Below are 16873 nucleotides of genomic sequence, written 5' to 3' on the forward strand. Positions count from 1 at the left end.
TAATAAAAGTATCACCCGCCTGCATGTACTGAAAATTTTTCTTCGTTCGTTGCGTTGAAAAATTCATCGACACGAATTCAACCGAATGTGAAAATCGTACCAACTTTTCGTGTATAATCTCAAGACATTTTTCTTCAAAATATTGTTCCCGGTTTCGCGACGATAAATATTTTGCAATCTCGCAACTTACGCCGCTCCGTTTGATCCTCTGTTTCGTTTCGCGAATACCCCTTGAACGAACAAGGAAGAAGTAAAAAAAAAATGTTATTCGAGGAAAATAATGAAAAAATATAAAAAAAAAAACAAAGATACCAACAAATATCGGGCAGTCAATTCGTTACACGTTGTGCATTGTTATTACACCGCCAACGCGCATGCGCGTGTGAGAATAACAAGACCGATACGCAAGTCACGCAACGGGCAACGAGAGAGAGAGAGAACATTAAACAACGTCTAAATAGAATTGGAATAACGGGTCCGCGTCCCTAACTTTTCTCCTTTCCTTCCATTTTTTCCCCTCTGGTGTTTCACCCCTGTTGCCTCGCGGATCCCGGCAAAGCTCGAACCCTAATGTTATCATGTGAGGGTTAGCAATATTCTCTTTGCCTTCGCACACAGGTAAGGTAAAAAGTGAGCCTTCGTTGCTCGCTCGCGATCGCTATAAGCGTAAACCCGAAGCTTCTGCTACTGCCTGCAGCCTACCAAAACCCGTCTAACGGGTGACTCCGAGACGTATTATCTCTGTTCTACGATAGTCACGTTATCGCGGACAAATTCAATTCACACGATAAATTCTGTACGTATACGCACACACACACACACACACACATATATAAATCACGGATCCCATTTTCCAAGGTTTTTATCTTTTCTTTCTTTTTTCTATTCGGCGCGGCGATCCGTCGTACGATTGGTTTACTTTTTATAGCTATTGATCGATGAATTCTTTTTTTTTTCATACTTTGTGTTTTTGCACAGTCTCGCAAAACGGATATAACGAAATTGCATTAATTTTTTTGTCAACTGACAGATAATAATGTGTGTACGTATAGTTTAATAAATCGATTGTGCATTGGTTACGCGTGTAACGATAATAATAATAGTAGCATTAAAAGATTGTGCGAAAAAAAGAAAATTGATTGATTGATTGATTGATTGATTGAAATTTTGCTATTATACTAGAATCGAAATATACGATATTAATTGTTTGTAAAAGTGTATATAGGTATATAACAAAAATGATTTTCCCGTGTTAGCTATAAATGTATTTATACACATCATATATCAATATATACTGTATAATATAATCACGCAGAAGAGTAACTTTGATTATTTTCCACCGTGATTCTGTCGCGTAATTTCAAGCTGCAAATATTACCGATACCTATCGATTAATTGACGTTGAAAAATCTGCAGGTTAAGAATATTTGTCCGTGAAAAGAAGAAACGAAGAAACGTCGAATAATTTTTAAACACCCTGTAGGTATCGCGTGTGATACACTGTGCTGTATATATCCCTCTTTCTCCTTTCTCCCCCCTCGCCTTACTCTCATTTCCTTTACTTCGTCTAGCTCTCGTCCTCTCTCTCTCTCTCTCTCTCTTTCTCTCTCTCCCTCGCGCTTTTGAGTAAAACTCGGTCCAAACAACACAACCCACATCGAAAGGCTCCTCTGTAGCCAACCAGACAACCAGCCTCCCTCTCGTCGAAAATCTGCAAACTGCCTCCCTCCCCAACCCTCCTATACATTATATTATTATACGTATAACAGTCACCCCGAAATTCGTTCCATCGAGCGAAAACCGTGAAAATAGAAAAACAAATCTAATATACCTGTTGAAAAAGTATAATACTTTCACCCGAAGAAGAGAATAAAAAAAAACTGCAAAGATTTTTCCAAGTAATCGTTTCAAACATTGCAGACGAAAACATTTTACAATATTGCGGATAAGAATAAAAAAAAAAAAAAGAAAAATTGAGAGGGACGGAGAGAGAATGCGAACCTTCCAACTTTACGTACCTCCGACGAATTTAATCTTCTCAACATTTTATTGTTCGTTAAATATTTTTCTTTACCATGCTGTGTAGATAACTTTGAAAATTCCAATAATCCCCCCCCCCCCCCCCCCCAATATTTTTGTTGAAGGAAACTTGAAAAAAAAAAAAAATGAATTTCGTCACCAAATTCCGAATGAACAAATATTATACAATACGTAGATAAGTATATTATATCCACGATTCGTGTAATAAAATTCATCAATCGCTGTAATGAACGTTATTAAAAATAAAAAGTGTTCCTTGAACTTTCACCCTTTCCTTGTAGTATGCGTAAGTGCATTTAGCGCAAAAATAAAAATCCAACACCAAACAAACACACACATCCATGTAAGACGCGGGATAATCAAACTCGGCGTCATTCGATCAATCCGCACCGAATTGGATTAAAAACTTCGATCATCGACCAAGACGCCTCGACGTACGCTTTGTCGCTCTAACCATCTATCTATATAAATTACACACGGGTATATAAATGCATGTACTGCACCTCGCCACCCTTCACGTACGTACATACGTGTATATATTACCTACATGCATATCCTCCACTCTGGAATATGTATCCCCCCCTTCCCTGAAATCCTCTCAAAAGTCCGTTGAACCGAGTGCAGATTTTCTATAAAAGCTCAGATACTTTTTTCGCAATAATATTTATTTTATTTTATATCTATCGTTATGAAGAAGCAATCTTGTAGGCGTTAATACGTTTATTGAAAAGAAAAATCATAAATTTGTTCGTTTCATTATTCTCCTTTTTCTTGTTGCACGATAATTTTACATACGTATTAAAATTAATTGGATATTCTTTGGGAAATGAGGTTTCGAGAAGAGATTGGTAATGAAAAAGAAAATGAAATAAAATAAAATAAAATAAAATAAGGAAGGACAACGAACTCACCTCTCCGTGAGTATCTCTGCGTCCGTCTGGAGTATTTTCCGGTAGAAAATATAGTCTGAGCGAAGCGAGAGGCTGATTAGGACCCCGACTATCGAGCCACAATAGCTGCAGCTCGCCGATGCTAACCAAGTCAGCATCGTTCCAAAGTTTGGTTAGGAAGAAATTTCCCAAACGAAGCACACGACCGTCGCCGATCCTCACTGCTTTGTAGAATGTGTAAGGTCCGTGGCTAAAGCACGCACCGCCAAGGAGCTGAAAACAATTTCACATTTGTTAGAGGAAATTATTAACATTTACATTTAAATCCCAAACAAGTCCGTTTCATATCGAGATGGATATATAATATAGGTATAATAATAATAATAATAATAACAATAACAATAATAAAATGAAACGGTTGATTTTATTTCTTCTTCTTTCCTTTTTAACTTTTCTTTACAATCAACCGACGCAGATTACGATGACTAATCGCAAATTTAAAACGTGTAATTACGATCTGTCAAAGTATAATAAAAGAAATGAAAACAATAATTGATCAAACAGCAGGCAACGTTAGATCGCATCGACGGAATTAGAAGAGAGATCTGAAAATAAAACTTTTTGTTGGCTATCATCTCGTTGCCAGGTTTCTTGGTTTTTTTTTTTTTTCTTTTTTTTTCAACTATATACTATACATAATTGGAGTGCGCGGAGAAGAACGGTTGGCAAATGATTGAGAAAATAATTTCGAATTAAACGTTCAAGTAAACGACGACAAAACGAACGTAAGAACAAGCGTAGACAAAATCACTAATAATAAATGAATGAATGAATAAATAATTAAATAAGGAAATAAAATAAAATATTTGTTAACACATACATAAATATCGCACAGCGTTTTGATTTACCGATAAAATATAATTAAACGAACAAACAACCGCAGCGTGTCGCGATACGTATTTATTTGATTAATAAAAATACCTCGAACAACAATGTAATAAGAAGCAAATCGAAGGATTGAAGAAAAATTTCGACAAATTGTCCAAGCGGGTAATATTCCCGCGTATTGAACGATTAGAAGAATATACACCTACGTGAGTATAACAATAGTAATAATAAAGACAACGATATAAAAATCGTGTTAATATAATCGATTAAAAATTCATCGACACAATTTTTTTTCTCCTTTCTCAAAATGTTGTATTTCATCCTGCGTAAGCATTGCGTACTCGACGATGTTATACCGCGCTGCGCATATACATATTGTATAAGATTATAGGTGTGCTGTATACATCACGCCGAAACGTGTAATTCCAGTTCACTGCATCGATATAATAAAATTGATTGGCTTTGCGTCGAGAGGCAGTCGATTGCGATGAAACAAAGCGTGACTCAAAAGGAAAGTTTATCGTATCGTGTCAGAACCACGCCAACCAACTATATACCTCACTGTACAAGACAAAGTACACCAGCGATTGAAAATAATACACATACACATACACGTGTATGTATATATATATATAGTACGTCAATATAATATATAGTATATTATAATATTATATATACTGTGGCAAATTGCGCACCGCCGTAAACCACAAAAACAACACAATACCGGGCGATGAGAAATAAGAACGAAATTGAAGTGAGAAAAGGAAAACTAAGAGTAACGTGAAACAAAAATAAATTTTAAAAAATAACGCCGGGACAACGTACATGTATGTAAAATGAAGAGGGAGTGGGGGTAAAAATTGAATCAGCGAGACTCCTCGAAATATCGCAAATAAATATCTGCGTAAACATTTGCAATCGAACGCGACCGTCATACGTAATATAATAATAATTTAACTATTAATAATAATGACAGTAATGGTAACAAAGATAATCGCAAATAATGGGAAGAAATTCCTGAGAAACGTGCAGCAGATTGATCGACTGTCACCGTGTGTACATGATACGTCCATTATTATTTTTGTTGTTGTTGTTGCTGTTGTTGTTACACGTGTATATGTATAATATATAATGTACTCGGATGTAAGGATGTAACAGGCATGTGTGTAGATGAAAATGAAATGAGGGAGTGACAATTGAATACCGGTTCTAAGGTGGTGGCGTTGCTGCTGCTGCTGGCATGGCTCCTCTCCTATCCTCTCCTCTCCTCTCCTCTCCTCTCCTCTCCTCTCCTCTCCTCTCCTCTCCTCTCCTCTCCTCTCCTCTCCTCTCCTCTCCTCTCCTCTCCTCTCCTCTCCTCTCCTCTCCTCTCCTCTCCTCTCCTCTCCTCTCCCTTCCTCTCGACTCCTCGGCTATCTTGAAGCCCCGTGCATTCGAGTTCTCGGCCGTTTGCTTACACGGCGCGCGGGATTTTAAGTAAGTATGTGCGTGCGTGTGTGTGTGTGTGTGTGTGTGCATTGATTTTTAAGTGGCTCTTACATGCACGAATGCTTACTTAAAACAAGGCTTATCTGCATAGAAAACTCCTCGATGGAAGATATAATAAGATAGAAAGAGAGAATAATTGGTGTTTGAATAAACGAAAATGGTGAAACAATACTCAAATCTTTATAATCCATGCCCGTGTTCGTTTGTTCTTTGTTTTTTCCTCTTCTTAAAACAAATGATCGCAATGAAAATAACAATAACAATAACAATCATGATGATGATGATGATGATGATGATGATGATGATGATGATAACCACAACAACAACAACAATTTTTACACGTATAATACAAAATATATCCTAACGGAAATTAAATTCGAGATATTTATCAACTGCAAAAGCGTCGAGAAAGAGTAATTGCATGTATTTTAATTGCAATGCCAATTTCAATGCCGGAAATTATATTTTCTACGTACGTACGCTGTAAAGTAATTAAGAGTCCGTCGTTATCGTACATACATCGCATGCAATACGCACACGTGTAACAACTTTTATGACACTGCGCTATTTATAAATAATCAATTATAATTATACGTATGCACGTATAACGAACGTGTGAGAAAAACTCGGGTTTTTAGACCACTGATGGTGTGATTCTCGCCATTTATTGCTGGAGAAATTTTCATTTCCACTTTTTTTTTCATATCTTATGTACGATGTACACGTAATATAGATATACATGTTGCAGTATCATGTATTTACGCGTCAGGTGAACGTTGAGAAATATAAAAAAAAAAAAAATCAAGAAAAACCAAAGGAAGGTAAAAATATTCAAACCACGTTTAGAAAAATGTTCAATTAATTAACTGAACAATCGTATCAATTATTGGCAGTAAATTTCACATTCGAAATTTGTTTATTGTATTTTGTACGAGTTTGAAGATAATTATTTAAATATATCTATTCGGCGCAAGACTAGAGGTATATGACGTACAATAATCTATAGATATTCGTATAATAACATCATTCTTTGACCTCGTTTTCTAACCCGACTGTACATCATATCCCCCCCCCCTCGCGCCCCTTCACCTCTTCCGACCCCGCTCGACTCGATCCATCCACGCTTTGCAACGATTTTGCCATTTCTTCTTCTTTTGCTAATATTCGCGCCATATTCAGGCCTCGGGCACGATTTGAAATTCAACAAATTGTTTTTTTCTCCCATTCTTTGCATTTGGTTTTTTTTGTCTTATTATTCTCACTGTTTTCAAGGTTACTGTAACGTATCTAATATCACATTCCTCATCGTCACAATTTTTCCAATACATTAAATCATTATCATTTATACCGACAGATGGGTCATAGTATCGTACGTATAAAGATTATAATTGTAGAATTCAAAGTCAAGTAGCAGCGTCGATAACAGTAAAAAATTACAAAAACAATAGAGGAAAACTTGAGCCGGAATGGTATAATTAAATAAATGTAAGTATACCGATTGTTAGATGCGAACCGCTGAAATAACTGCATGGTCGACGAGAAATATAATCAAATGAGAACCACTGTCATAACTATTTCCAATGTCTTGAAGAGTGGGTGTACAGTCAGCGCAAAGAAGTGCGACGATGGAGGGAAAATAAGGAGAAAAAGAAAATTTGAAAAAATTAAAAAACAAAGACACGCGCACCCGTCCGCGTATAAATATATGTATGTAGATAATATTCCCCCGAACACATACCGCCGACATTAGTATTTATGGCGTCAATCTTCATTTTACCTTCCCCCCCTCCCCACCTGAGTCTCTCCGCGACTGCTTTTAGTTCTCCCTCCTCCTCCTCCGCCGCCGACTCAACGTTTTCTACCTACTTCGTTGTGTTTTGTGTTCATGCGCAATGTCGTGGAACCACGCTCTTTTCACTGTGTCGAATCTAACCCACATAGACGTATTTTATAATTTACACACACACACACACACACACACACACCCAATCCTTTAATCTGTACAATACGAGTATACGATTCTATTTCCATATGTAACACATAATATACTTCACGAAATAATAATTATAATAATGACAATGATGACAGTAATAATAACAACAACAACAACGAGATACGTATCAACGTAAAGCGAGTACACGATCGAGGAAGAAAATAAAATATAAAAATAAATGAAAAGAAAACAAACAAACAAACAGTATGTAAGAAAAAGAGGAATTGTATCTTGTATAGGGATAATATTACATGTCGGGTTGTGCATGTGTGGGTACGACAAAGATAAATTAGTAATTGTAGAATAATAAGTATTCGGTTATTCTTTATTTAACCCTGATGTTGGCTGCACTGTACCTATATGCATAGGGTGTAGATATAATGATAATAATATAGATTGTTCAAAAGCGTAATCGTCATTTATCTAATTTCCCCCATTCAGCCAGCAAGCAAGCAAGCAAGCAAGCAAGCCTGCCAGCAGAACGGCAGACCGGCAACAGCGGCAGCCGTATATAAGACAAGTTGAACGAGCAGTAGAAAAAACGAACAACACGCCGACTCGGTGTGTTATGCATATGCCAGAGTAAACAGACAGGCACGTATACACGCGAATGCTGTATACAACAGGTACAAAAATGATTATAAACGTCGGCGGATAAGTTAAATTTTACGTTATCAATATGTACGAAACATTCGAAAAGGAAAAGAAAATTTGAAAAAAAAAAAAAAAATTGATAACGTCCGAACAATCACGCAATTACACCGGTATTATATATAAATGTAACGTATCGCATAGGAGGTCTAAAAATGTCGAGAGAAGTTTAGAAATTATCGTACCGTACGCCGCTGCGTCGATTGAGCGTGTGTAGGAAGAATAGGAGAGTTATATAAATACGCAGTGTATGGAAGAATGAGGAAAACGAACGCGTATGCATATGTAGATATAAAATACAAACAAATATTTGTTGAGAAGTTCAAGATTCATTACTCATTGACATTGTCGCTGTTGTTGTCATTGTTATCATCGTCATTATCTTTATAATCGATATAGTTCACGGCGAACCAACAACTTTGCCCTCCTTATCTGCCTTATTGTGCGGCCCTGTTGCACGAGTAATCCTATAATCCGTTGTCCTATGTACGACTATATAACACAAACACTAAAACATACCGTACGCGTACAATACGTATATACAAGTGTAATAATAACACGCGAGTTTGTCAAATTTCCTTCTCACTTCACACTTTCCAATACCACGCAAACAAACACACACACACACACACACGATACTTCACCTTCGTTTCTCCGACAATCAGTCTCTGTGTGATTCCTCCGTTTCATCTTCATCTTCAACACCTTTTACCCATGCACGTACAACGTATGCCATTTTTACATTACGTACGTAACGTACGCGACATACGGCAACTTCAAGTTATAGATTAGGTTAGGTTTAAACGAGCACACGGCTACGCGCAGCAACGTCGAGTGAGTCAGACAAAGAAGATAGATAAATTACGAACGAGTGTCCGCGTGTGCGCGCATCGTAGAGACATTATACCTACATACGTACATGTGCACACGATAGATGCATTCATATTGCGCTAGTCACCGTTCTCTCTCTCTCTCTCTCTCTCATCCTCGTCGTTGCACACGTGCGCTGCACGAGCACCAGCCAACCACACGGCGTTTCGTTAGCTTCGCGCGCATTTTATATCTCTCTCGCAGAGTTACGCTAGCGATCTCAGAGAGGTTCGGGATTGACGGTAAGAGTGGGGGTGGATCGAGAGAGAGGGCGGGAGGGAGGGTATCGAGGGGAAGTCGCCGCGCGCATGATCCTTGCACACGTCTCTACGCATCTATGCGTGTAGACGTCGCACACAAGACAGTCGCGTGCGTGCAAAGACGTATTACAATAATATGCGTACGCATACATTTAGCATGATCTGTCGTTAGGTGGGGAGATTCATTTGACTCGGATAGAAACGAAGAGATATGCCTGTAATAATAACGTTAATAACGTTGATAAAAATAATAACAATAAAAACAACAACAACAACAATTATAATAATAATAATAATAATAATACGCAGGTACACGCTGACTCTTATGCATACGACGTATGCATAGATTTACACGGTTGATTCGTCAGCGGCATAAAATCATCGTTGTCGTCATTGTATTATTATTACTATTACTATTATCAACATTATTATCATTATTGTTATTAATACTGTTAATAATATTATATTACGTGTGTATACCTATTATTATATTATACGAATACGCACGTAACAACAATAACTTGACCTCCCTTCATACGTATATATATTGTATGTACAATGTGTGTATATTTCACAAGTCCTCGCGACGCGCATATGAAATTTCTGCAATATATGTGTATCATACGTGAATATATACACGTACAATACCTATCCTACGTATTATATAAATATAGACACACACACACATGTATATGCGTGCGCGCGTGTATAATAATACGTATGCGGAACATAAAGGATGAAAACGAATTCAAGATCGATCGTGACGCGTATATAAATCACATCGCGCTTTTTTCAGCAGAATCGCAAATATAACAATTATTCTCTCTCTCTTTCGACTAATAACAGTCAGTGATAAATACGGTATAACATGTATACCAACATATACCCATATACATATATACGTATATCTATATATAATGAATATCTATCATACGTATACATATATATATATATACGTACGTATATATGTATAGTCGAAAGAGAGAGAGTGATGATGATAATGATAGATGAAGATCAAATGATACATTTTTTTTCTACAAGTGTGTAATGATGACACAAAAAAAGAGGAAGAAAAAAATAATAATTACATGCGCCGCACTGCATGACGAGTAAAAAAAAATAGGTAAAAGAGGGAAACCAATGGTGGTAGAGAAAAACAACAACAGCAACGACGTAAAACAATCAACAGAGAATTGTTATTTCTTTTTTTTATCTCTTATTTTTTTCTCTCTCGCCATCGATCGTGGGAATGAATGAATACGGAGGGGGAGAATTCAGCTTCGGCTTGGTTGCCGGTGCAATTATAAGGAGAGAGGAAGTCAACACACAAGTTTGAGAAATGAAAATAGTAATTAAATCACGATTCCAATTAGGAGGAGCAGCCCCGTTCTACGGTGTTATATATTATATATCCGTGTCTGTACCTATAACCGAGATGGATCAAGTGAAGAAGAGAGAGAGAGAGAGAGAGAGATGCCTTACCAACGTATATTCAACATAGCATAGGTACGAATCTCCTGCTTTTCCATGCTGCGTATAACACGCTATAGTAAAAATTTATGTATTATATATAATACACGTATTGCCAAGGTGTAATGACGTATAAATTGACGTATGTATAAATTGGCGAAACGAGCGATTCATTGCGCGCTCTTTTCTTACAAGCGCCCTCGTCCATTTATTCACCCGTATCAATTTTATACACACACTTGCGCACGCTTATACACCCATCCGTCTATATTTCCAACCTGCGCCGATCTTTCGCGATACATACATGAATATACATATATATATATATATAAGATATTAAGCGATTTTACAAGCGTACATTACTCATATATTTGTTTACCTGATACGTAAGTACGTACACGTATGAGTACGCAACGGGCGCACGGTTTGTCCATACGTATGTAGGTTTATATGAAGAAGAATATTAACGAAACAATAACAACAATTATGCCGCAGCTGCAGATGCGCGAATTACTTTTATACCTGCTCTGCTACAGTCGTCAGTTCGCAATAATAATTCTATGCAGCTGCAGCGGGGCACAAGTATAATATGACAATTAACAATATACGCACATACGATCATGTCGATCCGCACACTTGTATAATGTACCTATAATACTATAAGAATATAGTTTGTATATACAACACATCCGCATCATCGATGATTTGTGCGATCGACGAACAAAGAAACAGTAAATCTTTAGCAAGGATCGATCGATACTGGCCCAAGATTTTAATGCTACTTATTATACACGTATGTATTTACGTACTTTATATATGCCGTGTGCAAATTGTATATATACATATATAATTCTTCAAAACGAGTGTGATGAGAAAATAATAGACGTAATTTGTGTGATAATATTACACTGAATGATGTACCGATAAGACAACGGTGAAACATTTATCATGAGAAGAAAAAAAAAAGAAGTTGAACGATGAAGAAATGTGATATGCGTATATAAATATGAGAAAGTTACGAGAATTGATTTTCAATTCTACAAATCATGAGACGAATATTGAGCAACTTTTCAGTGAAATTCGTTTGAATGATCAGAATCAGTTTATTATTATTATTGTTATTATCATCATCATCATTCTTGTTACATGTATCACATTAGAGGAAGATGGGAGGCGTTGCTGACGCGATATTATAATTATACATTTGTATCCAAGCTCTGCCAAGAGGAGACGGTAAATTGCAGACTCTGATTCTCGGAATAAATTCTGCCGCGAAAGACGCAGAAAAGAAAAAAAACAAGAATAACCGAAAGAAAGAAGGAATGAAATAAAAAGAGACACCGAGTGATTCGAATTTGAATAAAAATGTAAGAGGAATATTTATCGATGGGAAGAAAGACGAAGGACAAAAGTAAAACGATCTTATCTTCTTTGATATTTGCGGAGAATCTAATCATTACGCGATAATAACACAAGGAAAAAATGTGCACGCGAGGTTTTAAAATTCTTCCGAGATTATCTAAAATGGTAAAGGGAAAAAAAAACAAAAAAAACATTAGTCTCCACGATCAACATACGCGTAATGGCAAATCGTGAAATAAGAGTGAGGATGAAGAGAGAAGAAAAAAAATCTAAGCATATTAATGACGATAAATTTAGAATGGCAGAAAAAAAAAACCCTGATAAAATATATTGTAAATAGGTCAGTAAAATCTCTTGTAAACATCGGCTGCTCAGCACCGCCAGATTGCAGTATCTATCATTATTATAATTACTCTACGTATACACGTATTTTATCCATACCATTTTATAAAACACGACTTTCATAACTGTCTGTACAGTATTTCTCCCACATTATTATTATTATTATTATTATGACATACCGCGAAAACGAATTTTATCATCGGTGTTCTAAACGGACGGTGTTAAAAAGCCAAATGGAGAATAATTGTTTATTGCAATGATATAAATTATTATTTGCAATTTGTGCAGTTCGATATATATGTATATACTCGTATATTTCAAGATTACGACAGAAACGCGTATCAACGACGTGCATTTCGTTTAATTTTTTTTTTTTTCTTTCCAAGGATATAACATTGTATAGAAACTATCAAATTTTTCCTCGCAACACAATATTATACGCATCATATGTATTTGATTAATTTATATGTAAGTTTGTGGCCTGTTTACCCAAACTTATTTATGAAAAACAACAAACACGCTGAACGGGTTACGGAAAGGATAACCAAGAGTGACCATCGCGGAATCATCGCCTCGGGAGAGAGGGGAGTGATTGACAGGCGCTCGAGACATCCACTAGCGTCATAGTGAATGCTCTGTAAAATATATTGTAAATTATATTGTAAATTATTCTTATCATTGTCAACTAAGCCTACAATCCCGATCGTCAAAACCGACATTGTTGTTGATTTAGGTGACTATAAGTGTTATAATTATTTTTGTTATTATTTATGTAATTATTTGTGATTGGTGTTAATATAATGTTTTAGTATCGTTTCTACATCAACCCAAGTCGTTGAGACTCAGGAATTATTATTTCCGCAACCCTTTTAAGTTATAAGAGTCACGCTTATAACTTAAATATATATTAAATAATAACAGGAAAATCAGGGAGGATGTGTGAAATCTCTGGAGGAAGAAAAAAAAAAAAGAAAAAAGAAACGGCAAAAGAAGACGAGAAAATTTCATCATTTCTCTACGGCATTCAATAAACGTGTATACACGTATATACGTACAAACGCGCACACAGAGAGACGTAGGTGTACGCATAATAACGATTGAATGAACTTTTTTCTCCTCTTCCCGCACCGCCGTCGGATCCGCCCCTACAGGTATATACTACATTTCTCCATCAGCCCCGTACCACGACGGTTCCAATAAACTCGGCGTCTATTTATTCTTCTTTCCTTTTCTCTCTTTCACTCTACCCCCTCCGCTTGGCAACTAAGGCAAAGTCAGAAATTGCTTTTGTATACCTCATCCGCGCGTAGTTTCCTCGGTTGGAGCGGCGGCGCTACTAAACTCTAAAAATGGTAAAGAAGAACGAAAAATAAGAAGAAGGAGATAAGGATACGCGCTTTGTATGAAGAGGAACGACGAAGAGCCGGATATAAGAGGAGGAAGAAAGGAAAGAAAATTGAAAATTAACAACGAGCCGCTGCCGCCGATGCGTGTGTGACACGATATGCGACTAAAATTCACACGTGTGTATAAAGCGATGGATATAATACGTATTAGTGGGTGTAATACGATAATCAATACCAATCACGTGACCCGTTATATCGAGTCTAATAGGAGAAACGAAGAAAGAGAAACATTAGACGGAAATAAAAAAAAAAAAATAATATAATAATATCACAGACGATTACAAGATAAATCTCGACGCGCGTGTTTTTATGGATTACGCACACGCGTGTTTAAGTTTACAAACACACGCATCCGCACAGGCACGAGAGGTATATTCGTCAGCAGCGGCAGCGGCGAACTTGCCGGGGGAACATGTATTTAGCATACGTTCAGATTCCATCTTTTCCTCTCTCTCTCTCTCTCTCTCTCTCTCTCTCTCTCTCTCTCTCTCTCTCTCTCTCTCTCTCTCTCTCTCTCTTTCTTTCTCTCTCCTTCATTTTGCTCCTCTCCTGCAGAGTCGAAGAAGAAGATAAAGGGGAAGAAGAAGAAAAAAAAAAAAAGAAGAACGCTTTCCTCCTCTCCTTTTCCACCTTTGACGAGAGTTAAATCTCCCTCCCTCACTCTCTCTCTCTCTCTCTCTGTCTCTCCGAAGAGAGGATATTGGATTTCTTTCTCTTATCTTTATCCCTCACACGAGGAGGGAGAGAACGCGCATCTCTGTATCTCCGTCCTCGCGTTTCAAGTTGTTCTATCCCATTTTATATACAAATATACATACACACGTATATTATAGGTATGCCTGAGGTGTGTGTGTGTGTGTGAGTGCGCGTTTCTACATGCCGATGTAAATACATATACGGAGATGTAACACGTATATGCATGTGTGTGTGTGTATTAAGAGAAGCAGCAGCAGCAACAGAACGCGTTGCACGCTGTTTAGGTGGCTGAAACATGCGAGCCGAGTTCTGAACCGTCGTCGATATGTTTTTTTTTTCTTTTTTCCTACGTGTTTTTCTTTTTCTTTGTAGCTTTCTTTAAATTCAAGATAATATAACGCTACGATTTTTTTATCTTCTTCTTCTAACGACATTACCATTTATTTTACGTTTATGTTGACAAGAGTTTGTCCAGAAATTTCAAGTTACAGATATTATTTTAATAAAGAAAAAATCCAGAATAACAACACCAGTAACAACAACAACAACAACAACAACAACAACAACAACAACAACGTGAAAATATTATCGCGATTATTCATTTTATTCGGGTTGAAGTAATTCGAAAATAAGACACGTTGTAAGGAAAAAGGAAACAGAGACACGCGCAAGAAGAATTTTGTTGTATGAGAAGCTTGAAGAAATAAATAAGGAAATGGTATTAGGATAAAGCTGCAAGGAGAATGGAGTTAAATAAAAATATAAATAATTAAAACGAAGAAGCGAGTTTTTCAAGCGACATTTGACCCCCCCCCCCCCCCCCCCCCCTCTTGCAGGTTAATCTAAATTTATGAAGGCTGTACCTATACAGTGTGTATAATAATAAGCTACCTAATATGTGTATACATACACATATATATACATACTGCTAGGAAAACTTATTGTAGTATATATATACATATATTGTAACGTTCTATGACGTTGCAAAAATAAATATAATATATGCATATGTATACAGATGTTATTACACATATGCACACATTTGCATACACATTCGCACAACACAAGAGGAGAACGAAAGAGGATGAAACTTTTTGAAAAGGGTTTACACTGCTGGGATTGACGGCGTAATTGGTACATAAAATGGATTGATATGTGTATATACATATATGTATGTGCATGCACATGTAAGTTCGTTTTGCATTGTGTTAGTTCGGTATTTGTCCGGCAGAGCGCACGCGCGCGTTTTACGACCTTGCATGAATGATAAGTAGATAGACGCGCTTAAATAAACATACTTTATACATTATGTGCATAAGATGAACATAATAAATATATACATATATATGTTGTATGTTTGACAGTATCCAAAATGTCGGACATTTTTTTTTCAAAATTCAAGTCGAAAATATTGTTTGAAATGACGGGAAAAAAATGCTGTCCAGGTTTCAGATTTTAGTACCAAGATTTAGAGGTGCCTCGTCGCAATATTTATTTCCCATCTAAATGACGTGAGAAATCGAGTGTGTGTGTGTGTTTTCTTTTTTTACTTTGCAATTTTATAACTCGTCAAAGCATTAGGGTACTGATATAACCAGAATATATCTTTTTAGGGAATTGAACGCTCTAAAAAAAAAGTCTCTTATCATTTTACGATAAATCTACTCTTTCAAAAGTTGTTTAAGGTCAAAAGGTATTCAAGGACTTCGATATTATATATATATGGGTATATATACAGACATATATACACAATGGACAAGTATAACAGTAAGCAAATCTTTTTATACACACTCGCGCATTTCGAAAGAGAATACATATATGCATGTTTTTACTCCATAGTAGAATAATAGCAACAAGGAGAGATAAGTAAATGACTGAACGTGAATATATACATATATATATATATATATATAAGTGTACAGCTGTTGCGTGCATTGCATTATATCTGAACATGCATAATCATCGAGTGGGCTGTTTATTGACTGCAGGAGTTTGAGCGCGATTTTCTCATTCTCTTCTTCTCTGGCTCTCTCTCTCTCTCCTTCTCTTATATTACCAACCGGTAATTTTCATCCCCCGCCACCAGTCTCATTTACGGGGTATATACATATATGTATATATAAGGTAACCCCGCTACCCTTACTGTGGATTAAATTAATCGGCTAATTTCGAGAGAGAAGTTTACTCCCACCCTTATTTCATTCCCTCGCCAAGCCGTTTGCGCAATTAAACGTCGTTTCGGTATTCAAACTATTTATACGCATAAATTGCAGCACAACACAGAACAATGTCGAATAAGAATTATTCGTATAAAAATAAAGATTCGAGGGTCGAATTTTTATATTTTTTCTTCTCGTCAAAGACAGCTGGATAATATTTATTTCATTTTTCACTTTAATAATCCTTGTTTGTTTTTTTTTTTCTTCATTCAATCTTCTTTCATGTTACGATCAATTATCCAAATAGATTACAATAATCCGACAAATATAGCGTATAATAAATGCGCCCTCATTTAAG

At 36.4% G+C, this 16873-nt stretch overlaps 1 protein-coding gene across 2 annotated transcripts in view; it reads right to left on the reverse strand.

The window, feature by feature from the left end:
- The window catches only part of LOC107220661 (formin-J), an 89078-nt gene that overhangs the window by 67520 nt on the left and 4685 nt on the right, over positions 1-16873 (reverse strand). The window contains exons 1-2 of one of the 2 annotated variants that reach the window (XM_046743243.1): positions 8870-8926; positions 2952-3203 (exon numbers count right to left, since the gene is read on the reverse strand). In XM_046743243.1, coding sequence (XP_046599199.1) covers positions 2952-3203; positions 8870-8890 — 273 coding nt within the window. In that variant the 5' untranslated portion in view covers positions 8891-8926. Of the gene's footprint in view, positions 1-2951; positions 3204-8869; positions 8927-16873 lie in introns of those variants that run through there. The other variant, XM_046743244.1, reaches the window with a different exon arrangement.

Source organism: Neodiprion lecontei, chromosome 6, assembly GCF_021901455.1.
Source record: "Neodiprion lecontei isolate iyNeoLeco1 chromosome 6, iyNeoLeco1.1, whole genome shotgun sequence".
Lineage (NCBI taxonomy): Eukaryota > Metazoa > Arthropoda > Insecta > Hymenoptera > Diprionidae > Neodiprion > Neodiprion lecontei.